The following is a 25727-nucleotide window of genomic DNA, read 5'->3' as shown; positions in this document are numbered from 1 at the left end:
GTGAGCCACGATCCTGGGATCAAAAGCACTATCCCTTGTGCTGTGCTACCCACCAGACTGCAGGTTCTTCTCAGCATGTGCCATGCAACTACAGGTGTAAAGGGCACACCATGGCCCACACACCTTACCTGAACACTGGAAACCATAAAGACCAATCCGACAATGACAATTATCTGCTGGGGAGCTACTGGCTTCAGGAGCATTAAGTGGGTACAACTGAGACCAGAATCTAGCCCAGTCTGTAGTATCACTCTGGAACCATGAAGTAATTTTACACTTTAAATCAGCCTTAAATGCATTTAAAAACAATCATCAGAGGGAATAAAATACCTTATTTTGAACGGTCCTTGCCAGCACACAATGAGACTTGAGAAAGCCAAATCCCACCAGCTGACAGACTGGCTCCAGACCATGATGGAGCATACAACTTTCACAGAATGGGTAAGGTTGGAAGGGACCTCCGGAGATCATCTAGTCCAACTCCCCTGCTCAAGCAGGGTCACCTACAGCATGTTAGACAGGGTTGCATCCAGGAAGGCCTCGAAGATCTCCAGAGAAGGAGACTCCACAACCTTTCTGGGCAACCTGTGCCAGTGCTCCGTCACTCTTACAGGGAAGAAATTCCCCCTCACGGTCAGACGGAACTTCCTGTGCTTCAATTTCTGCCCACTGCCTCTTGTCCTTTTGCATGGGACAACTGAAAACAGTTCAGCCTCATCCCCTTGACACCACCCTCCCTTCAGGTACTTGTACACATTGACAAGATCCCCCCTCAGTCTTCTCTTCCCYAGGCTAAACAGGCTCAGCTCTCGCAGCCGTTCCTCATAGGGCAGGTGCTCCAGCCCTCTGATCATCCTTGTAGCTCTTTGCTGGACTCTCTCCAGTAGCTCCATGTCTCTCTCATACTGAGGAGCCCAGAACTGGACACAGCACTTGAGATGAGGCCTCCCCAGGGCTGAGTAGAGGGGAAGGATCACCTCCCTCGACCTGCTGRCAACACTCTTCCTAATGCACCCCAGGACACCATTKKCCTTCCTGGCCACAAGGGCACATTGCTGGCTCATGGTCAGCTTGTCATCAACCAGCACCCCCACATCCTTCTCTGCGGAGCTGCTCTCCAGCAGGTCAGCCCCCAGCCTGTACTGGTGCCTRGGGTTATTTCTGCCTAGGTGCAGGACYCWGCACTTGCCCTTGTTGAACCTCAGGAGGTTCCTCTCYGCCCAGCTCTCCACCCTGCCCAGGTCTCYCTGAATGGCAGCACAGCCCTCAGGTGTGTCAGCCACTCCTCCCAGCTTGGTATCAYCAGCCAACTTGCTGCGGAGGCACTCTGTCCCCTCATCCAGGTCATTGAAGAAAAAGTTGAACAAACCTTGCCACTTCCCCCTTGCTGGATCCAGGATTTTGAGCAGAAAAGGACCAAAACTGAGACCAGTGTATAATCCACAAAGGTAGTTTGAAGTCCACTGCTGGGTCACGATAATGATTCAATGCCTAAGGCTACGAGCCCTGTGTTTCCAGAAGTTTCTTTTGYTGCCGCAACACCAGCTGCTGCCAGAACAAGGCAGCAAAGAAATACAGCAACAGAATGGCAATACGAATGAAAGTGAGATTATAAAGTCTCTCCGATGAGTGAGGAGACTCAGGCAGAATCATTTCAGCTTAGTCCCTTCAAATTTCTCCCACTTTTACACATCTTATTATTACCTGCTTTCTTTTTCAGGCACAGGCCCAGAGTAGTACATAAAAATGCTTGAAATATATTTTTCTCTATGGGCTGCACAGATTCCATATCCAAACCTGTATTTTATCACATTTATCTACCTCCCTTCAAATATATCTGATGAATTTCTACAATATTCTTGTCAATATTTATACACAAGCTGGTGCCAAACAAATACGTATTTTGTGGTTATCCGCTAGTTTATCTAAAATTGGGAATTTTAGACTAGTACAATGCTCACTTGGAAGAAGTGGCAACTATTCTTTTTAAACTGTCAGAGGCATATTTTCAACAAAGAATATAATTTCTAGGAACAGAGAGATAAGCAGACATTTGGGGAGTTACTTGTTCAAACAGTGCTCCTTGAACAAGTGAAAACTAAGTAGGAAAAAACACATTGGAAGCATCCCTTTTAGTACAAATTGCCAGTGTTGCTTCACTAACTCAAGTTTTCAAGTTCAGGAACTCCGACAATAAATCCTTCTGAGACGAGAAGTTCAAGTATGAATAAACAACCAGTCAAGCTTCAGTTGACATATGAAAATAAAGGAAAAAGAAAACAGAATTCAACATTATTTTTTCTTAACTGAAGGCAATGAAAGTGATTGTGTCACTTACTATAATAACAACTTCCATTTGATAACTTGCAGTCCAGTGAGGGAAGGCAAGTTGAGGCCAGTGCTGAAAAGAACACGCACCAATCTACTTAGCAAAGAACCTCGGTGAAACACAGCAGGTTATCACGATGATCGAGACCACTTGCTGTAAACAAGATCTGAAGATGACCGTAAGTTTACATTGCATTGTGTTTACTGAAACAGCTTGTTCAGTCCAGGCAGAGAATACCAGTTGGAGTAATACACCAATTTGCACACGGGGCTGGAAGTGTCTGCACTACAGCAGAATGACATGATATTTAAATCTACTTACCCTGTAGATACCTGCTGGCTTGAAGTCAAGGGATTGCTCCAGTGGAAAAAAAAAAGCCCTTAAAAGCCATTTTTCTCCTTCTAAAGATTGGTTTGTGATTCAGGTTTCTACACATTTCTTTCAGTGCAAGTTGTACCAGAAAGAGGAACTTACTGCTTGTGGTGAAGTTACCCTCTCCAACCTGAGGAAAGGAGTCTGCGTCTTGGATGACTTGTAGTACTCCCACAGTCCGGACTGGGGGATCCAGGGCTACAGAGCTCTCGTTGACTGTTATATCGCTAGCTCCCGTTATCTGGTTTGTTGGTGGTCCTCCTATGGACGCTTCCAAATCTGGAGGTATATCATCTATGCAATCTGCATTTGGCTGAAGGGAAGAAAAAGAAAAAATCTGTGCTTTCATCTAATAGACATATTTAATCTATTTGAATCCACTTTTTAAAGCTTTTTCACTTTCCCTTACACTCATTGCTGCTATTGTCATTCTGTGGATTCCCATGGGATTGCTTTTGAATAAGTATTGCAATTGGTAACACCTAATGAATTTTGGAATTTGCTTGTTTGCTTGAATTTGCTTGTTTTTATGTACTTAAGTCCTCTTAATAGAATTTGTTGTAGGAGAGACCCAAAGTATGCAGTGGAAGTGTTTAGTATGAAACACTGTAACCAAAAATATCTAACTATCTTCATTAATACTTTTTAAAGGTTTTAGGAGAGTGCGAAGTGAAAAAGTTCATTTACTGATGTGATCTGCTCAACACAGGCAGATCGCTGACTCAGATCAGGAATGTAAACACAGACAGTAGCTGAAGGGGAATGATTATCACATTCATTGCTTTCCCTAAATATGTTTTTGTAGAGCTCATATCAGAGTTTTCAGGATCAGGAATTCACAGTAACTGCCTGTGGGTGCATCTAGGTGTGAGGTGCAAGAACAGAAGCTAAAGCTGTCGATAAGAGAAGACAAGTATTTTAACATCAAAGACCTATGCTTTGCTAATGCTGTATTTCCTGCAAAATAAAATGATGAGAAAAGAAATAAAGAATCTATAAAGGGAATTTGAAGAGTTTTATTCAGTCCACAGTCTTTCTTGCTTTGTGATCCAGAGAGATCAAGGATGGACTCCAGTCCATATAATTTAGGCACTTTTCCCTCTCAATTATATGCTGAACACAGCTACCSCTACAGAATGAGCCAAGCTCTTTAAGTCAGGTGTCTGTATTTTTGTGGAGCTAACTGCGAAGTAGGGGAGTGACTGTGGCGCCCACCTTCTGCACAATGTTCTTGGCACTGGGAATTCCAGTGTGCCCTGGAAGGCAGAGAAGATTATTTGTCCAGTGAGTTACATCCAAACTAAGCATTTGAAGCAGTCAAACTAGATTCTACCTTTGATCTCTCTGGGCCTGTTCTAAGTCTGGTGCTCCCAATCATAAAGCAGTGATTTCTGTGGAACTACCCAAAATCATCAGTGGCAACCATGAGTGAAAAWGTTCTCTTCCCTCTAAGCAGCAGCAGCTTCCTGTGTCATTTACTGGTAGAACCAGGTCCAGTTCTTCCCAAGGCATGGAAAAAAATTGTTTGTATAACTATTTTAGGAACTGGGTTTTGAAGTTGTAGAATACTGTAACAAAAATAAGGCTAATTCAGAAACRAGGATGCTGTGTGCAAGGGAGCAAGGCTTCTGAAATGACAGATAGGCTTAGCAAGGTTGAACTTGATTTCAAGCTCGACAAAGTAGAGTTGGCTAAGCAGTTGTGCAGAGAGCTTGTTATGTTAGGGGCACATAAAATTAAGTTGTTCCCACTTGTCTTTATTATCCAAAGGTTAGACAGCTCATTTCGATCAGTCACTTAGGCTTCCTCTAACTTCAACGGACTAAGGCAATTTTGCCACGTGACTTATCCCACCCTAASGTGGTATGAATCACCCCTTCTCCGTTCCTGCCACCCACCATTCAATGGACAGAAGGCTTAAGCTGCTGGACTGGAAATCCAGTGTCTGGAGGTTAGAGAGGTACTCTCCTGTGCTTAGGTGTCTCACTGGCTATGGCATTTCTGAAAATCTCACTAGCTGCCTATCTCCAAYAGCAGGCACCTAGAAACTAAGCAAAACATGTCCTTATACTTTGATAGAGCAAAGGACTTAAACACAAGCTGAGCTTTAAGCACTTGAGTAATCCTTTTGAACTCAGGCATAGAAAGCTAGCATATGYTGAAGTGTTTTACAGAACCAGCAATGTAGTATATTTTCTTTTTTCCTATAAATTCTCCATCTGACTGTTTCCACCTCATAAATATTTTTTCACAATTGTTTCTAATGAAAAAGACCAGCATTTTAAACAATCCTCAGGTGACTTGTATCTGCAAACCAAGGTTTGGCATAAAAATCAGAATTCTCATTRTCTTGCTACAATCTAATCCACAAGCCTTCCTCAGGGCTGGGATAAAGGTACATTGAACTATACCAGGATATAATAAAATCTGATGAACTGGTAATTTTCTAACCTAATTATTCATTAAACCTATCACTTTTCCTCTCACCTTTAGCTCTTATGACAGATGCCTTCAGAATTTTATTTTAAGTTAAATTTGTCTTTGAGAGTAGTATATCTTAAAGAAGAAAGCTCTCCTTTCTCTTTTCTACTCTTTTATATATATATACATATATATAGATAGATAGATAGATAGATAGATATCTCTCTCTATATATATGTATTTTTTTTTCCAAGGGATCAGAGGTCTGTCCAGTCAGGACAGACAACTCTGGAAACTCTGTTTCCAGTCATTCCTAGAATGGAGTTTTATCACTACTCTTTTATATATATATACATATATATAGATAGATAGATAGATAGATAGATATCTCTCTCTATATATATGTATTTTTTTTTCCAAGGGATCAGAGGTCTGTCCAGTCAGGACAGACAACTCTGGAAACTCTGTTTCCAGTCATTCCTAGAATGGAGTTTTATCACTAACTTTTAAACCTTTAGAAATRGGATTATAATTGAAAATCAAACTAAACAAACATTAAAGATGTAAAAATTGCATCATTTAGTATAATTAATCTCTTCATTCTCGAATTATTTTAGTTGGAAAAAAACCCCAAAGCTGCATACTATATAACTAATGATATGAAATATTGATTGAAAAAATATATATTATGGTTTTCACTCTCAGAGTGACCCAGATACATTTGGGAAGTTTAATTATATTGGTTTCACTGATTCCCTGCATGCAAGTGCTTTGAGGGCACAATTCCACTAAAGTCAAGGGAAGTCTTTGTATTGACTTCTGAGGGCTTGGCTAAAGCTCTTAGTGAATAGCTCCAAGTCATCCAATCTGCTGCCAAAAATGCAGCTGTCTGCRTATCCAGCAGATATTTGCAGAGAAKAGRGAGAAGCAGGGGAAAATTATTTAATTTGATATGATCATGCCAATAGCAAAGTAGCTCTTCAACACTGAAAGACACTTTCACAGATAATTCACTTCAAATATTATGGCCGAAAGAAATAAACTCTGTGAGCTGGATTCACCCGCAAAGAAACAATGGAAAAGGTTATGCCAAATGTTTGCTGATAGATGTTTAGTTAATAATCGTCTGGAGCTGCAGGGTACCACAGTGAATAGCTGGATCGTTAGGGTGCTCAGCTACTGTGAAAATCCATGCAGTCATTTTGGCTGCACTGCAGCCTCAGGAATCTTGTTTTATGGCAGATAATATTTAAAGTCTTTGTTACAAAGTGAATGGAGAGTCTACATATGAACTGAATTGAACATTTAAATTTTGGGGGTTTTAACCAATCATTTCTTGGAAAATCTTGAGCCTTGCTGCTAAATGAAGCACAATATATCCACAGTCACACAAGCCGGCTCTTTAGTATCAACCATAAGACAAACATGCTGCTGGGAGAAACAAACTACACTAGCCCTGCCTAWGCTAAGATTTCCTTGCTCTTCCCACTATAAAAAACAGAGAGGATTTTGGCAAATTTGCATTCAAGTTTCTCATCAGAGAAGCCTGCCTGCCTGAGGCTTCTTTTCTGTGTGTGGAAATTTCAGTTAAGATGGTTCAACATGACTTAAGAATGTGGTTAGGGAATGGCATTTTGCTTTATCCACTCTGCAGAAACATTTGCCACTATTCACTGAGAAGCCCTAGAGCTCTGCAGCTTCTTCYAGGGAAATGTCTTTTCCCACAACAGTCTGCTGACATCAGGCTAGAGCCTCTGAAAACATCAGTTCACATGAGCTGATAGAGATCGATGCCGTATCAGAGGCTGATGGCTACACTCTCTGAAGAGAACAGGACTTTCTGTGCTATTGGAAAGCTTGCTGTGACACCGGAAACCACAACACAGGACAGATGGCCACTTCTCTGCTTCCCACAGCCAGCACCCAAACACAGGAAGGAGAAGAATGAGGACTKGTATTTTCTGCAACTGTGGAGAACAAAGTCCATAAGCTGAGCAGGGAATGGGCACATGGGCAGGGACAGAGGACAGCAGCTCAAAAGGATAGAGGTTAGGCRTGTGGCGGGGTTACACTGCAGAGAAGCAGGCATAGGGGACGAGGTAGGAGAGAGAAGCAGGARTTAAGGAGGACTTTAGAAACAGAAAGCAAAGAAAATGGAAGAGGAGCAGAAACTGACAGCARTGTAAGAATTTTTAACCCATAAGCTCCCAGACACTCTCAGACTTTAGTTTCCTTTGCTGTCAGCCAGGAGGACCTTCACAAGAGSAATATCATCTGCTCACAGCTTCCCAAGGCAACGGCTCCTATTGCAACCATTGACCTCAAGGGGTAAAGCTCTGAGACGCAGCTCTGCCTCTGTGAACCTAATCAGTGTCCCATGCGAGTGGGAGCCAGTATGCTCTCTCCAAATGATGGAGCAGACTGTTTTCAGTTTGCTGTCTTAGAAACCTAGGGAATTTTCACAGAAATTAATAAAATAAATCCTTTGCTGGCAGAACATTAACACTAAAAGTCATGTGCTTGGATGTTCAGAAGACCAACACTAAGGCTGACTTTGAAATCTTAACTTGACCCAGTTGTCTGTATCAGTTATGACAGTACTTTTAATTACATGATCACATACAATTATTTCCTAGAAACTCCAAGTGGAAAACTCTCAGTGAGGGAAGCAGAGGGATACCCTTTCTAGGCAAAAGCTACACGGTATAGAGAGAACAAGCCAGGGAACTGTAAGAAGGGAAAGGATGGCTGAGGTAATTGAAAGTGATGCCTTTCACTGTTCCTGGCAATTAGGTTCTACACTTGCCACCACAGAGGTGTTCGTATTTAATAAAGCCAGTCAWGTAAGCCAAAGCCTTCACACATGGCCTCTGAGCATGTTGTTTTTCCTTTCCTCAATGTACCAATCTCAGACAACTTGAGGCAGATTTGCCAACACGCTCAGCCTTCAGCAGCCGTCAGAGAGGTCAGTGAGCGCCACGTTCTGTGGCTGACAGCATTAACCATTCTGGAAAGACCTTAACAGCTCACTGCAGGCTCCAAACAGTGAAGGTCAGTTTTGTCTATCTCTTAGTTATGTAGCTGGATGAGCAGCATGTTAATGAGCTGCTTGACTCCTCCACTGGTGCAAAAAGCCCAARAGGAAACGGACTGGACTGAGTGCAGGAACCACATGGTATTGCACAGCGCAGAAGAAAGTCATGAAACCATATACTAGATAAGGACAGCAGGTGTCAAAATACTGAGACAATGGAACCTGTGGAAAAACGTGYGTTTTTAAGGCTGGGTGCAATAACACTGAATAGCAGAGATAGCCTTAATTTTGGCCTTTCCTAACATCTGAAATACTGACTTAACAACTGTATCTTTTAATATTTCAAAGACAATATACATATACAGCAGGAAGAAGTGATCCAACCATAATGGTGTATTACCCTAGGGTAACCACAATACCCATTTTTCACAGTGTATATTTTTAGCTGGACTATGCTGTTGATTACCATACCTGCCTACTTCCATAAAAACAAACTTAATCACTTGCTATGAAACCTCATCWGCAGCAAGGCTGTTTGGCTTCCACGTCTCCATGACAATGAACTGCTGCATCTGGGGAATGGACACAACATCTGCCCTAACATGTTCAATGATCTATTTTACTATACATAACTCTTTCATATGTAAGCGGGTGTAACATCAACTGTAATTGGGGAGGGTATTTACAGCACCCGTTAACACACCAACCATCAATGTTTCAGTACTGAACTTTTCTATCACATGGTAAGCTTTACAGATTGTGAGAAAGTGACTCACTTCTTCCTGGAGAAGACCCTGATCTTTGTGATAACTGTCTTTAGAAACTGTACGGTAGACAGGACATGTGCTATCTGAATGTAAACATACAACCTAGAAAGATGAATTGTTTTGGCAGATTCTAACCACATCTGAATGTACCAAGTAACAAACAGCCTAGCAATTTCTATATATCATGTGGTCCACCACATATTTAGGTATTGGAAAAATGGCTCCTAATTGAAAWTGGGAGTACAGAGCTTGCTATACATAAACGTTGAGATTAATCTGACAGGAAAGAGATATGACTCACTAAAATGAGCAATTAACTGTCCCAGACTAGTATATATCAAAATATTTTATTTGTAGACCTTCTCTGTTGAGAAGCTAATAGAGACCATAATTAAAAAATAAATCTAGTCCTGATTTAAAACACAAATAAAAGTCATTTGAAAAAATACGTAAATCCACCAAAACACTATTAAAGAATACCCACCTCTACAAATCAGGCAGCGACAGACACATAAATCCTAACACCCAGCCCCACTCCATACACACTTCCTTGCTAACTGAAGTGGGGTGCAGAGAGAGAGTTAGAGTCAGATATTTCAGCTTGTCTTCCCCTATATAAAGCAATATAACATGGCAAGAAGCGTAGGAAAGAAACAGACAGAGAACCGGAGGAAGAATTGGGGATAAACCCATGAGGCCGGTGTTTTCTCTCTGCCCCTGAYTGGGCTGCTCTGCAAGGTGCTTACCGGAATCCCTAGAGCTTTTAGAATATTCATTTTACACATAGGGCAGGTACGATGGTCTAGAAGCCAGGGGTCTACACAGGACTTGTGAAAAAGATGCCTGCAATGAGAAACAGGATATTTTAATTCAAATCTACCACAGCACAATTTACCTCTTCTTAGTCAGTACCAGAAGCTTCTTCTGAATTCTGTAAAGTGCAAGCATTTTAAACAGTGCAGTCTGTGACCTCTGCAAGGATGACAAGACCATATGCAGACAAGACTTTATAATGACTTCTGTAGCAACTCAAACACATGTGCACACCACACCATTCCTCAGCTGAGTTTGGGAAAGAAGACATGTACACAATTAGAAAATTAGAAAAAAGTACGCAGTTTGCAGCCCATATTTTTWAAATGTTAAAGGTTGTCAACGAACAATATCTTCTTGCTGGAAAAGGTCAAATCACAGTAGTATTTCTTGACAGTCCTACAGACAAACCTGATTACAGATAATTTAAATGTGAAACCATTGGGGGTCTCCTATTATTTCTAAGGATGCAGAAAAGCAAGTTAAATACAAATAAGCACTAYTTTTCATTTATTCAGTTAAAAAATATGAGGATGATGGTTCTTAAAGCATTCTCTTACCCTCTTGCTCCTCAGAAGATGCTCATCAGAGTGAGCTTCCAAACATTTTTAGCCCGGAAGGGCTTAAAATTGCTATTCCTACAGTCAGTGACTATTAGACAACTACCTGAGCTCCATGGCTGCAGTCAGAGGGACTGAAAGCTTCTTGTCTAACTTTGACTGACACAAACTGAGATTGAATATAGAGATATTTATGTGCATATTTGACTGACAGCTCTGTTTTCTCCTGTAAGCCTATTCTGTTACACTCTGATTTTAGAGGATGAGTGCTACAGAATACAGAAATGGTTCCTGCTGCAGAGTGTGGGATTTAAGAAATGCTGTTGAGTAGAGCACCAGGGAACACAAGGTGGTAAATTTCCCTTCTCTTCATACTTTCTTTTTTTCTTAATTTGCAAGTGACATGTTTGGCCCCATTGATTTATCTTGCATGTAATAAGCCTGCTCTCTTCCTGAATGTGCTCTGCAACTTTGTTGCTTGTGATTCTTTGTTCTGGCCCAGCTCCACTCCTGAAGAACAGGAGGGAAACTACCTGCCTACCTACCATACTCATAGCTTCAAACACGACATTGGTGTGTAGGTGTTTGAAAACAAATCTGCCTTCCTAAAAATCTTATTTCAACAATGAATAATTTAGGCAAAACTGAAAGAAGGTACTTTTATACTGAAATAGGAGGATCAGTATACACAATTTTGCACCAAAAAGGTACAAACAAACACTGATTTGCTTGTTTTGGCACAAGTTATAGATCAGCTTTACTTTTCTTTCTAAGGCTTGCAACAGGTGTCCCACATTCYGATAGGCAAAGCCTTAAAATCAGATTTCAATATGCTTGAACTTTGACATCTGAGCAATCTCCAGCAYCTGCTTCCCTGTGCTGTCCGTGACCCATTTGTATGGCTTGTACAGCACGCCATACAAAACCAGCACGTAATGACAGGTTTGTGCTGCCAGCAACAGCCTTGAGCTCCAACTCGGGTGGGCATATAACTGATCATGTACTGGCCTCCACTAGGAAACACTGTTCTTGAGAAAGCTAGAATCACTTTCAAGGTACCAAAATAATTTTAAAAAATGAAGTGGTGGGCACGCAGCTGAATAGGTCAGCTGCTGWATCCTGTCACAGTGCTTAAAAGGCAGCCTCTCTCACATAGCAAGATACATACAACCATTCGACTTGATGGAAGACACTGAGATGCATTTTCATTATTATCGATTTGTAACCCTGGCTCTTACTCAAGTGATATCGACTCACATACTATCTGGCTTCAGTCCTAAAAAGCACTAGAAATTCAAAGCCAAAACTATGTGATATCTCAGAAACTGTTATTCTTTTCATTTCAATATTTTTCTTCCTACTTCTAGAAGAAATGGATCCTTTGTGAATCAAAGCTACAAGGTGAGTTGTAGTATTCCTGTGCTTGGGCTGACTTCACAGAACTATGGGAAAGGGCAAATGTGTTCTTGGAAGTTTGACCCAGTCTAATTATATCAGCTGGCTGTTACAGCAAACTTCGGCAGACCCCACCTGATCCTGTATGTCAACATGATGAACACAAGTGAAGTATTGTGATACTGGAAGTTTAAGCCACTACTTTACTAAGGCTACTAAAGTTCACAACTCTTCTTCAAAAACACTTGCCTTACTGAATAAAAAATGCAATGCCTCAAATCAGTCTGTGTCCTAACTCTCCCTTCGTTCTGTCTCAGCAGGGATATATTCAGCACATCATCAGACAAGCATTTTGAACATATGAAGGCACAATGAGACAGTCATCAGGCATGTGCAATTTTACTTTCAAACTCTTAGTAACAGAATTCCTTGAGTGTGTTAATTCCTGCAGAGTACTGAAAGTCAGTGTCTTGCTTTTCAGCTGTTTGAAATAACTACAAAAATCTTGATAGGGAGTTGTTTTCTTTAATTATACACCCAAATCCATAGATAAATACGTTTGACTACCAACATTTGAAGCACATTTGGGCCAAAATAATCAGTACACTGAGATATTTTTTATGGCCTTGAAAAATGAACTGCCAAAATCTATTTGTGATAAAAAATATGCAACTTCTGTCAAGCCTCTTCACTGTAGACTTGAAAATCTCCTTTTGTTTTCAAATTCAAGCTTTCAAGCCTCAGTCAAGTTGTGGCTTATATTACAGCATTTCATAATGTTTGCTAACCATCAAGAACCTGCAATTTGCATGCTTTAAAGACATTTACCTAAAATATAGCTGTTTCTAAAGTTGTTTTCAAAGGACAGTATTCCAAAAGAAATGCTGAGTAATTTAAACACATGACAGATCCTATCACTTTGTACTTTCTAATATGAAATTAGCATAGTGTATTATGGCTCTATTAATTTTAGGTTTAATATGTGCAGTCAAAGGATCTTGATTATTAGCTAGAAATCTAGAAAAAAAGGAATGTTATTGAAAATTAGATAAAGACTTGTATTTTTAAATTCTTGTATCAAAGTATGTAATTAGAGGGCTCAAAATATCTATTTGTGAATACGCAAACAACTTGTGCAGGTAAGCTAGGTGCCAGGCTTTGTAGATTTGGATTCGAAGGTTTATTTTATTCCTCATTAGCCATAGCACTATATGTACAGTTATGACTTTCAAAAAACTGACTATCAATGTATTACTAAGTTCACCATCTAAATCCAAACAAAGTAAGGGCCAAAAGAAGGTAATATGAGAGGGCAACTACAATATTGCACAGTTACATGTTTAGACAAAGACAAGGTCAACTGCAAAAATCCCTTTCCCTCCGCACTTCTGGTTCACGTGAGTTTTAAAGGAAGGACATGGTAAAGGARGCATGGATGAATTCAGAAGAAGTGATCCCTACACGGAGACAGCAAGAAAGATGTTTCAAATACAGGCTTGGACTCTGACTTTGACAATAAAATTCATAGCTAGAAAAAAATGATTCTGTTGCGTGCAACTGCATGCATGCAAAACTATGTTGAAAACTATTGTTTGGATTGGCTGAAAAGTTTCTCAGAAGATCTATAATTTATCATTTTGGAGAGAGGAAGGAGAGAGGAGAGAAGATGAGATGTGTCATAATGAGATGTCAGATGAGATGTCTTCATAAAAGACAAAGGCTTCCAAAAAGAGAATGGAAATAAACTGCTCTTAACACCTCCTAAGCAGAGGAGACACAATGACGTGTTTAAACTGCAGCAAGTGAGAATCAAATTAGGCAACAGGAGAAACTTCATCACGATCAGGATAGCTAAGCACTGCAAGAAATTGGGGGGGAATCTGCACAATCTTCACTCTTGGAGGCTGCTGAGCATGTTTGACAAATAACTCCCAAGAATGACATATGCATAGCATGCCCCCTTGCATTTCCAGATGTAGTGGCCTCCTGGAACCTTTCTCAGCATTATTCTGTGATCCTGGGATCTCACAAGTTTGTGTAAAGCTAACAGAGTCCAAAGAAAGAAGAAGAATCTCAAAATCCTAGAACATTTCATTTACTGTTACCCAAGAGAATCCGCTTCATATATATATATATATATATATATATATATATATATTTTAAATTCAACTTTTTATTTAAAGCTGCATTGCTAAACATACAACAAAAAAAATCATTTCAGACTCAGCTCAATTCTATAACAAAAAATTTATTATTATAAAGCTATGTTAAAGCTTTCAGTTTGCCAACAGTTTTGAAAGACTTTTCTCTGCATTGAGAGAAACCATTCTCCTCCTATCAGAATCCCCTCCTACTACAAACTATTCTATTCCTAGTCCCAACTTTCAGAACTGCAGGCAAACAAACCTAGCTTTCATGTATTTTTTTCTCACAAAAAAACAYGAGTGAAGAAAAAAAAAGAGACAAAAGCTGAAAGAAAGCTACATTTCTAGGGATCCTAGGTAAAAGATTCAGTTGCCTGAACTGGACATCGGGCTGCAGCAGAGGATTGAGAAGGGGGCTGGTAAGAGACTGGTTGGCACTTTAGTATCCAACAAGCAGGTTGGGCATTTGAGGTATTATTATTTATTTTTGAGGAAGAAGAAGGAAGGACAAAGAAAGACCAAGATGAAGGTAAGTGGGAAGGAAGGAACCAAAGGGAAGAAGTAGCACGGTGATGAAATGATTTTCATGGGAGACTAACAAAAAAAGAAGGAAGAAGTGGAGCACTCTACAAAATCACAATTGCTGATGGATTGAAGGTTCGAGGAGGGATGCGAGCTGGAATGAAGTCAGAAAGAGCATTTACKGTTGATAGAAATAGAACAACCAGAAAAGAAGGTAATGAAGAAATAGAAAAGTTCTCAGCTGAGATGAGGCTGAAAGAACCATCTTGCCACTCTGTGTGGAAGGTGATTCTAGACAGCAGGACAAATAAAAGGGTTAATAAAAGGCAGATAAAGGGTGCAGCAGTACCAGTAACTTTTTCAAAGATGAGTCAGAAAATATAAAGCTAGAAATGGAAGACAAGAAAAAGGAATTCGGTCTGTAACAAGAGATGCCGTTCTGGGAACAATGAACTTGGTTACATTTGATGCCGTGTCAGTGTCCTCAAAGATAACTTCAGTGATGCTTGCCACCATTACATATAAAACGAGCTGCAAGACAGCACTTAGTTTACCATCAAATGCAATGTCAGTGTCAGTATGCATTTATTTAATTCATGAACTTTGTAGAGTGAAACTTGTTAATAAACTCAGCTGTGGAAGTTGGCTTGTTAAGAGGAAGGGGAGGAAGAAAGCTAAGTTAAGTGGAATTCTCCTGAAAGTCTCCAGTGTGGCATACACAATAAGCCATCCCAGAGCTTGTTCTCTACCAACAGTAAAAGAGAACATCTGGGGAAATGCTCTAAGTACTACCAAACATCTAACTGTATGACTTCAGACTTCATCCACTAAAATATTGGCCAGTGGATTTTTGGTACCAGTTTCTGAGTAGTAGCTCCAGCAGTCYTAAAGAGAAATCTCACAATATATGAGGACTTTCTATGGAGTTTATCTGCTAGCAATGGTTTTCCCAGTCCTGCCTGCAATATAAAGCAGTCTCATGTGCAGTTCTTGGGGAATATTTGGCTTTTCAGGTAAGAAGTCCTACATCTTGAGCACTTCCTGGATAAAAAAAGTAAGGACAGCTAGTTCTGGTGTCATGGAGTGGGCTTTGTAAGARCTGACGAAATACTACTGCACTAATTAATCCCCCTTTTCCCCCCTTTTTTTTGGAAGGACAAGAGCCTGACAACAGTAGAAACAGTAGAAAGACTCATAACTACTATTTCCTGTTTTGAAACTCCAAACTCATACAAATGTGTAAGTTACTACCCTCACAATTTGCATAGCAGGAAAGCCAGGGGTTGTGAAGTAGCTGCTTAGGAAAGTTATTTTAGTTTTTATAATTCAAAACCTCTTAGGCTCAAACAGTGGGTATTTTACAAGACAGATCTGCTGCTGGTAACCTTTCAGTATGAGTCATTTTCTAGATGACCTTTTAAGCCAGCCAAAAACTGAACATTACCTGTTAACTATGTGTTTCCTATTTACCGAGCTTTACTCCAGACTGTGCATGACAAAGTCTGACTGCAGACTCATTAATTTATGAAATAAAACACAAGTGAAAGCAGTAGCTTAGATGTACTATTTTTGTTTTTGTACAGCTACCTTCAAAAACCTTCTGTCAGTTTAGTCAGTCTGCCAGTCTAGTGCAAAATTTCTAGATTTTATCATGCTTCTATGAAAACAGGCTTGATGTCAAACCAAACTCTGTATTTTCTTGTAATTTCTAATTTTTCTGTGTTTCTGCCTCATGAAGAAACGCATTTGTGTCTGTTTGTAGAAAACAATTCATATGCAATTTGTCATTGTGGGGTATATAATAGGTCAAATTTCTGATTTATCTTTTGCTTTTCTGTTTGCTGTTTAGTGACAGCAGTAAACAGATTTAATGAGTCACAAGAATGAACAGAAGTGGACAGCTTGCAGCATTCAAATATCTTCTAGGGAACAAGATAGAAAAGAAACAAATATTTCAGTTTCTCAAGCCAGTGAACATGTCTGCAGCAGAAAAAAAAGTCTCTAAATAATCTATGCTCTGTACATACAGCACTTGAGATTCATGTTTCTAACGAAGTCAAACACTTGTGCTTGCTCTTTCAAGAGAATTAGCATTCCTACAAAATTTCTGAAGAAACTGATCTCCCTAGAGAAATCACACACTAGCTAACATTCCACATGTGGCAATACAGTGGCACAGAGAGAAGAATATAGCTGTTATGGATGRCAAGAAGCTGTGCTCCTGTGTCATGTCACTGTGAGCACACGTGCTGCACAGCACACGTTCATATGAAGGGGAAAAAAAGAGAAAGAACAACCCTCAAAGGTCTTGTTGTCAGCTCCATGTCCCACCTGCCTGGCAATATTTTCACTGAAGCAACAAAAAACATGGTCTTTGTCACATTCCCTTTTTGCTTTCCTGTTTCTACTCATCATATCTCCGSTTTTGGTTGTTTTTCTGATAGAAGTCATGCCTTTCCCAGCATCTGGTCATAGCACAGGATAACAGAAGTGGTTTCATGCAGAGCAGATAGACTGCCCTGGCCCTATGACTGTTGTGCCCAGTGCTCACCTTGAATTCAGGAGTAAAGTCGTGTAAGGCAATAAAACAAAACTGATAAAAAAAAAAACAAAAAAAAACAACAACAAAAAAAAAAAAAAAAAAACGTGGGAGGAATAGAGGAATCAAGCCCTTTAGTTTAAAAATCCTATTGAAGACTTTGTTATATATCCAGACATGGCAGCTTGCAGTCTTGAACTACAAAGTCTTACGTACAGACATATAACTCTCTCCACACTAAAAASTTTCTGGCACTACTATCCTAAGAAAACAGAGAACTGTTCTTGTTGCCAGAGAACTCAGCACAGCTAGCATCCTCTGATTTAGCCAAAAATTCAGACCAAACAAGATTTCTGACTATCATGCTAAACTCAGGTTCTCAGGCTAAATGGCTCTCACTCCCACTAATATCACTCTCACTTCAAAAAGAAAAAAAAGACATTTCAGGTATCTCTACAGAATGGACTTGGAGTACATCAAAACAATCACCTCTCCCAACTCCCCTCACTCCTATTAAACTCTCAAGTCATCTCATCAGAGTGCTATTTAGAGAAGAGAATCTATCAAGATAGGCAGAGATCTTGATAGATCAGAGCTAACTTACCTGCAAGGTAAGATTCTGACAACATCATTGGGCTTGTAGCCTTCAATACAAACAGCACAGTTATCAAAGTCTGGCTCAGTTTCCTACAGGAAAGAGAACATTCATCATTTTCATTCTTTGATTTTGTCAGCTAATCTCTTCATAAAAGAGCTTATGTGACAAAGTGAAAGGGTCACTGATGTATGTTGTAAATATAATAATACACCTGAAGACAAGCAAGTCAGACTTTCCACATGCATCCAACTGGAAGCTTGCCCAGCGAGGCATGCAGGTATGCAGATTTAGTCAGCATATTTGTACTTTCAGGACTTGTTACATTCTTACRTAATTTTACCTCTTTCTGCCATTGCTCCATTCTATCTATAAATTGCTTAGCAGTATTTGTGTCCTCCCCTGCCTGGAGGACACAAACTAGCTTATAAAGCAGTCATCATTTCTTTTCTGCCTCATTGTTCTGATGGTCTGATGGAATCCTCAGTGCACAGATCCATTTTGTAATGAGCAATCTGAAAAATTACCTTATCACCTTTCCTGATTGTTCTGACTTGCAGCTTGCTGATTGCTTTCTTTGCAGCATCTCCAAGCCGGCGCTGTAATACAAAATTTGCTCTTAAGCAACAAGTATCTCTTCATGCAGAAATCACCACTTTTTTTTTTTAGACTTTTTAATAATCTGAAGCAACTGCACATGAAACAGGGAAAGGTTGCATAAATATAAACAGATGAGGTCAGTCAGATCAGTGTGGGAAGCAGCAGGCTTTTATTAAGAAAAAGCACACAGTATTCTAGGCTCATTGGTTACCCATGGCTGATGAAGCAAAGCTACTGTTATGCAGTTCAAATGGAGACTACACGCTACACTACAGCATTTTTACTATTCTATTGAGTAGCAATATATATGTTAACTATTTGAATGCCTCTCTCTTTTTTAATTACACTTGTAAAAAAAAAATTACTAAGTGAACCCTGGGCTGGTAAGAGGAGTGAACACTTGACTCAGGACTTCTGGTTTCTATTCTTATATTGTTCCAGGAACAGTTCATGATCCCCAGCATTTTAGTACTGAAATTGAGGTGTTTGRCAACTCAAACGAAAAATATGAACCTTCTTCTCTGTTTTCCTGCAATACAGAATTTGCTTACTTTACAGGAGTAACACAAGGTATAAAAACGAGACTAAAGAATCTGCAGTTTCGTACAGGGAAAGCACTATATAGTCCTACTGTCATATCCTATCCACACATAATCATTTGCATTTTCTTCTCCTTTCCATCTTTCTCTCCAGTGGACCGTGAATTGCTTACCGTGTGACATTTCTGAGAGTTCTCCCATATTCCCAGGACACTGTTACYGTGTTGGCAGCATCACAGTCACTTAGGATTACAGAATGCAATAACAGCTTGATGCAAAACACTCTGTTCTCAACAGCTAATCACGGAGACACCTGCTTCTTGCAAGAGGTTGGGACCAGTTTGCGTTAGTCCCCAGAATCACAGCTCAGCAACCTCTGCACCCCATGCTACTGTGCTTGTGCCAGTACCATCACTCCATGGACTTGCTGCTCACCCGTGCTAACCCAACAGTGAGGCTATCTGGAGATAGAAGCACAGTCTGGAAAGGACTTTGAATGGTCTGGTACTCCCATCTGCTACTCAAGGCCAGGTCAGCTTTAGTCAGAGCTCATGGCTGTGCCCAGTCAAGTTCTGCATATCTCCAAGAATGGAGATTTCATAGTCTCTCTGAATAACCTGTTCTAGTGCTTCACTACTCCTACAGTGATTTTTTTTTAATATCCTAACAGATATAAATTTCCCTTGTTGCAATTGTGGTCATTACCTTGTCCCTTCTCTGTGCACTTCTGAGAATTTGAATCCACCTCTGAAACAGCTGAAGACTGCAGTCAGATCCCTCGTAGCTTTCTTTTTTCCTGGCTTAACAATCCAAGCTCCATCCACCAGTCCTCCTACATCATGTGCTCCTGCCCCCAGCCCATGTTGATGGCCCTCCTCTGGGCTCTCTCCAATTTGTTGATGACGTACAAGATCATGCAATAACACCTACTCTAAGGTATTCTTACAATTTTTACAGTAGCTTATGGATCTCTTAGAGAATCCCAATTTTCCATCAGTAAATGACTTAATCTCTTCTCTTCAACCCTCCCCCCTCCCCTTCCTTCCCCATCCACCACAGCTGTTATAGCCATGTGCTGTTAGGAGGGAGACTCAGGAGCACCAGTGACTCAGAAGACATTCAACTTTTCAGCCCAGAATATCGAATGTGCTGGAGTTCAAAGGACCCCGTCAGCAGGAAGGGATTCCAGCTGGAGAGGCAAGAGCTTGAAGTCAAAAATGGAAAGAAGCTGGATGTAGCCTGTAAATTGGGACCTAATCATCATACAGGTATGATTAATAAATTACCACTTTGTTCTTCTGAATCAATTAAAATAACCAAATTTAATTTAGAAAGTAAACTTACTGGATTGGAAAGACATAGAAGAGTGACAAAATCCACGCAATACTAAAAGCAGGGTGCAAATTCAGATCTAGCTTAAGAGGTGAAAATTATCTTGGCTATCATATGAAGTTTACATACAAGCTTTCAACTATAATTATTACATGTATACTTACACAACATCCTATCTGTGGTACATTTTTCTCACAATCTGCCTTGAATAAAAGGATCAGGCAAGAGCTGGAAACACTTCTTGCCAGCTATTTGTTTCTTTAATGTAAATCAAAGACAGGCTGATAATATACAGCAAGACAAGAGACATTATGTCCTGTTTCAGGAATTCCTTTTTATCRTTATTATTACTTAAACTAATGAAATGTTTCAGCTATTTTTTGCACAATCTTCAAGGGGAAAGGACAAGATTAAAGGCTCATGTATAACTTTGATCTGCTTGTTTTCATGTTTGCTTTCTCTTATCTATCTTAAATAGACAAGTTCATGATTTAAATGGAAATGAGCAATATTTAGTTTTTGAAAAAATGGGAATATCCTAGAGTGAAGTAGTACATTCAAAGGATTCTACTATTTGAATGAAATTCATGCCATAACTAATCAATCAATGCCCCTAAAAGAGAAGACGAATTACAACAGCTCAAGGGTTTAAAGCAAGGCTTAGAGATTGGTGATCATAAATCCTATAATCTCATTAGCACGTGACATTCGGTATTGGACTGGAAAGAGTTAAGGGTATCAGATGCAATAGTCTTGTGGAGACGGTGATACTAGTTAAAACCAAAAGACAGTAGTATGGAAAGCATCATTTGTCAGTTCCTGAAGAAGTAAATGACAGTAGACATTGTGGAAGAGAAATAATTGTAAATGCTTCTGTCTTAACGGTCTTACTAAACTATCACCTCTACAGGGAAGAGGTTGCCTTGTACCTCATGCAGAACGAAGTACACCATCAGCTCAGGTATCAGATGCATCGCCTGTCCCACAGATCAYGTTTGCAGACTCTTTCATTAAGGAACCCTTCCTAAGACAGCTTTGAAGATAGTGCCTCTCTTCAATAGCCCAAACTCTCATTCAAGCCCACCAGAGCATTGGCGGGCCCATACACACTGCCAGTCATGCACTAAACTAGATCCTTCCCTAGAGATTGACACAGGACACACAAGACCTTTYTCAGCCCCAGTGAGATGACTGCCTTTGGCCTCAACTATTCTGCAAAACTCATGSAGCCTACTTGGTTTCAAAATGATTTTATAGTAACTTCTTCCTACTAAGAAATCARTGGGAAGAAACGACACTCAAGAAATCTTGTCAATTGATCTGTAACTTAAATATCTTTYCCTCTCCATCTTCCTATCTCACAGCTGACAGAAAGAATTCTAGTATTACTGGTGAAATACTAAATCTGACATACTGACAGGATTTAAAAAAAAMCAAAACCCCCAAAACCCTATGTCCTGGCTCTTACAGGGCTCAGACAGCAATCACATTTTGCTGAATTATTTCCAGGACTTAGTTTGTTTTATAATTCCAGACAGCTTTTAATTAGTCTTAGAATCCAATGTCTCTTGATGCAAACAATTTTCAGAGTATTTGACAGAGAAACTCTCTCATCTTCAGGAAGGCTACTCAGGGCACCAGGAACAAGCTGCTGATGAAGCAGATTGCCTGTGCTTTCCTTATACGTATTAAACTTCTTCATTTAAAAAGGGCACATTATCAAGGCAACCGCCCACCTCCTGGCTATCTTATTTGGTGAGAAAAGTAGAGAACAACTTATATTTTCAACCAAAGAGAATATTACTACTTATCATCTACCTTCAAATGTACCACAGAGTAATCTGTGTTAGAGATACTCTTAAAAATGAAAAGTAGTAAAATCAAAATTGAATTCTAATCATAGCTTCCTTGACCATAAGAAATTCTAACTAATGGGCCACAAGCCCATACTGGAAGACAGTTTTGGGCTCYGAAAGTTCATGCCTAGACAAACAGGTAAAGACATTCAATGGGAAGTCTTGCAATCCTGGCTCATCACTCATCYCAACCAGGCACTTAGCTGGGGTGGGCTGTGTCTCCTTTCTGGTCCATGCACCTGGATTTTGCACACTAGGAGAGTGGTGGTGGCAGAAGATGTGTAAGGTGTATGTCCAGATTTTATCTTACTGGGGCGTCATGGGAAATGATCCCAGTATCAGGGCATAACAAGGGCWGGCTGCTCCCTAAGGGATGGGGAGCCCAGAGCCGAGTGGGATAACATAGCCAGCAGGGCATGGCCTCACAGCCAGGGCCCACCCCACAGCACTCAAGCAAAGYAAGCAGGACAGACCTGGAGATAGTGGCCAGGTCCAACTAAGAGTCCAGATCATAAGACAATAGCATGATGATGGGGCAGGTTCAAGATCAAGCTCAAAGGAAGTCAATCCGCAGGTCCAGCGACTGCCAAGTACATCCATAGTGACTSGGCCAGGCTGAGTAGTTAGCCTGCAGGTTGGGATCAGGCCTGCTGAGGGTAACTGGGGTCAGATCCAGTTGCGTGATGGCTGGGCAAAGCCATGGGAATGGGGTCAAGCTAAGGCTGGGTGGTTAGCCCACAGGCTGGGGGCAGTGGGGCCCATGGCTACGCAGGACTGTGGTGGGGCTGGAGCCYGGCACTGCTACAGTATCACAGGGCAGGCACTGACAGCGCTGGGCTGGACTGAAATGGGGGCCTGGGRCTGGGCAGAGAGGGAGACCCTGGGAGGTAGGTAGAGACAGTAAGGCCTGGTAGTGCCTGCAGGGASCAGACATCCAGTCTAACTGCCTCTCTATTTCTCTTTTTATTTGGTAATAAGCATGCAAAATTTGWGTGGATGTATAGAAAAGCCTCTAGAAAAAGCCAACTGGCTAGCTGATATGTATTCACATCAGCAGGGTCCTGATAATAGGAGATTCTCCAGTCTTGCTAGCTGTCTGTCTTACTAACTGAACTCCTTGTTTCTGGATAGATAATTAAATTTGTTCTTTTTGGGATTACAGACTGATTTGCAACCTACCCTRTGTGTAAGAAGAGAAATGGACCTGAAAAGGAGGATCACCATATACAAAAGGACAAGTGGACAGAGGTKGTTAGGAGGGTTGGCAAAAGGACACAACCTTGGTCAGGAAAGGAAGACTTATTTTGCAGTGAGTCAGCTTGGAAGAAGACCTGTTACAGTGAYCAAGGAAAGATGTTCAGAAATCTTGCTTTCCTATAATACTGCAACATCACCCCTGCTTAAGAGATAACTTTTTTTCCAGTCTTATTTTGCAGTCAGCCTCTTCATGCTCTTCTCTCAGCATGATGCCCAGAAGCTAAGGCTTCTTCTGCAGACAGCCAGGCTGAATTGCTCCTAGCAGTGACCAGTTTATCAGCTAGCTAGAAAGGATATGCATGACAGAGGTTAACAGAGGTAAGTGTAGGTTAAGCCCTTGTTTTAAAAGTGTGGGATTTTAAACCATTTAGATGTCAAAATGAGTTTAACTGAATTCTCTTTTTAACTGGACTCTAATAAATAAGTCATAGTTTTTAACACTTACAGAGCAAAGCAGCCAGTTCACACAGTTAGATTTTATTGTACTCTAGGGCAGGAACTGATAGCACTTTCTCTAAATTGGCCAGCTGGCTCCCTCTTCATCTGAAGCTCTGTTTATCCAAACATTTCAACTTTACCCCTCAGATAGAGTTTATCTGGAGTACATCAAACACAAATGAAAGGAAACATCTCTCCTGACGTCTGCCAGCAATGAAGGTGCTTACAACACAGCTTTCCAACAAGGAAGCACACTACCTTCATGCAGACTCGCATGCAGGTTATAATTGCCAAAGCTTCTGAGCACAATGACAAAAGAACAGCTTTCTAAACTATATGCCAGCAAAGTAACACAAACTATTTCTCTTTTACATATCMGAATATCTAGGATAGCAACAGAACTTTGTGATTCCATCCTTGCACTACATGCAAATTTGTCAAAGAAAAAGCAAGCAGAACTTTAGGGGAAACAGAGATAACCTTTATAGTAATGACAAGAGCAAGATGAGCTCTTCTGACAGCTACCTACATACCTACATTAGTATATTGCATAGCCAGGACTAAAAAATCATAAAGCTCATTAACACAGCTAGTCAAGCTTTGYTCATATATATATCACTAACACTTTTCCTAAGAAAAATTAGAACTAATAAATTAGAGGAGAGGTCAGGCAGACCAGGTTGAAGAAAGTACATAAAGAAATTATAGTTAGCTCCATAACTTTATTAAGAGTTTGGCAAAAAAATAGTGATAATTTCTTATGAAGTGTTTTCCTATACTTCTCAAAAAGAGAACTACYATTAAGAACAGGGTTATTAAAACCTCTGTACAGGACAATTGTTTGTACACACATTAGTCTCATTCAAACACTGGGAAGAAAATACTGAAAAGGAAATCTGCTTGACTACATAAACCTATCAGTTAAAAACTACAGCATATTACCTGAAGTGAGCTTCTTATTTTGCTAGGTTTCATGTTTATGTATGTAAATTTACACTACTTATCTGCCTGTATAATTACTTGATTGAAAGCACGCTYACGGTACTCACATACGTCTGTTAGGCACACATGTGCTTTTGCAGCCAAGGCATCTAAAAATTATCACTGCCATTACAGTCACAGCAAATGTGCTGCCAGTGATGTGCAAATTCCAGCTGAATTTTACTATCTAAAATCTCATGCTGTATATTTAAAAGGAAAATATATTATTTCTGTCTGTAAATATACAGCAGCTGCTCTCTAACACAGAGGATGTCTGAATTTTAATGGTGGATGAGGGATCCCTATAAACCAAGTATGCTTTATAGTGTGACAATATTTTTCTCTACAATCAAATGATTATTAAGGTTCAGTTTTAACTTTCCAGGCAAGGCAACCCCTTCTCAGACACCAATTTATTAATGATGGAGAATCATCTCTGTGACTTCTAGTGTCTTTTTTTCCTGCAGTAAAATRGTTATGTATTTCCTCATATTTCATACACCGATAATGCTCTCCACTGTACCATTAGAATGAAATGTAGAATCATGATTATTATTAATCAYTGCTGAACTACCATAAAGATGCATGATGCTTTATAAATCCAGAGGATRTCAGATCTTATAACCCACTGCAAAACTTCCCACTCCACATGATGCTGTTGGTTGCTGTCCTGTGCTGTACCCCTCTTTCAGGGGTTTTGCACAAGATGTTGAAAAGAAAAGCAATGGTTCAATAATACTGGCTATCATTACAGTGCTTACATGTTCTGTGATCACTGTCAAATGTATAGGGGCATCTATTTCACTTTCAAGCCCAAGACCATTCAGGAGAAGCTTTAAAATGAAAACACTTCCTATTCTTTTTTCTCTCTTTGCTTTACATCACATACCTTGCTTCACATACATATGTTCACTTACCTCACTGTTTTTTATTTATCATTTAGCTCTCAAGGTCATTAATTAATTTAAACACATTTCTATGTCACTCAGCTCTGTGTACCATGGGAATCTTTTTGCTAAGAAACATTATCATCTTTCTGGTTATTTCTTGTGTATTTTGAATGGGGAAATAAAGCCATAAGATATACACTACATACTTATTCTTTTCTTTTTTTTYCTGAATATCATCTACCTTGCCACAAGCCTTGGCTTTTCTCAGATACTGGCACTTCTAGATCTCCATTCTTTTCACTCTTCCTTGTTTTTTCTTGTCACACATTCATATTTTCCACAA

General features: G+C 40.0%; 1 protein-coding gene across 1 annotated transcript in view; it reads right to left on the bottom strand.

The window, feature by feature from the left end:
* RNF150 (ring finger protein 150) overlaps positions 1–25727 on the bottom strand; it is a 130829-nt gene that overhangs the window by 29475 nt on the left and 75627 nt on the right. Inside the window, exons 3-6 of the mRNA XM_085313214.1 lie at positions 18019–18090; positions 17501–17583; positions 9670–9766; positions 2804–3014 (exon numbers count right to left, since the gene is read on the bottom strand). Coding sequence (XP_085169340.1) covers positions 2804–3014; positions 9670–9766; positions 17501–17583; positions 18019–18090 — 463 coding nt within the window. The remainder of the gene's footprint in view (positions 1–2803; positions 3015–9669; positions 9767–17500; positions 17584–18018; positions 18091–25727) is intronic.

This window comes from Rhea americana, unplaced genomic scaffold, assembly GCF_003343005.1.
Source record: "Rhea americana isolate MKP2758 unplaced genomic scaffold, rheAme1 scaffold_38, whole genome shotgun sequence".
NCBI lineage: Eukaryota > Metazoa > Chordata > Aves > Rheiformes > Rheidae > Rhea > Rhea americana.
Note: the sequence above shows the minus strand (reverse complement) of the source record. Positions and strands in the feature narration are given on the sequence as shown.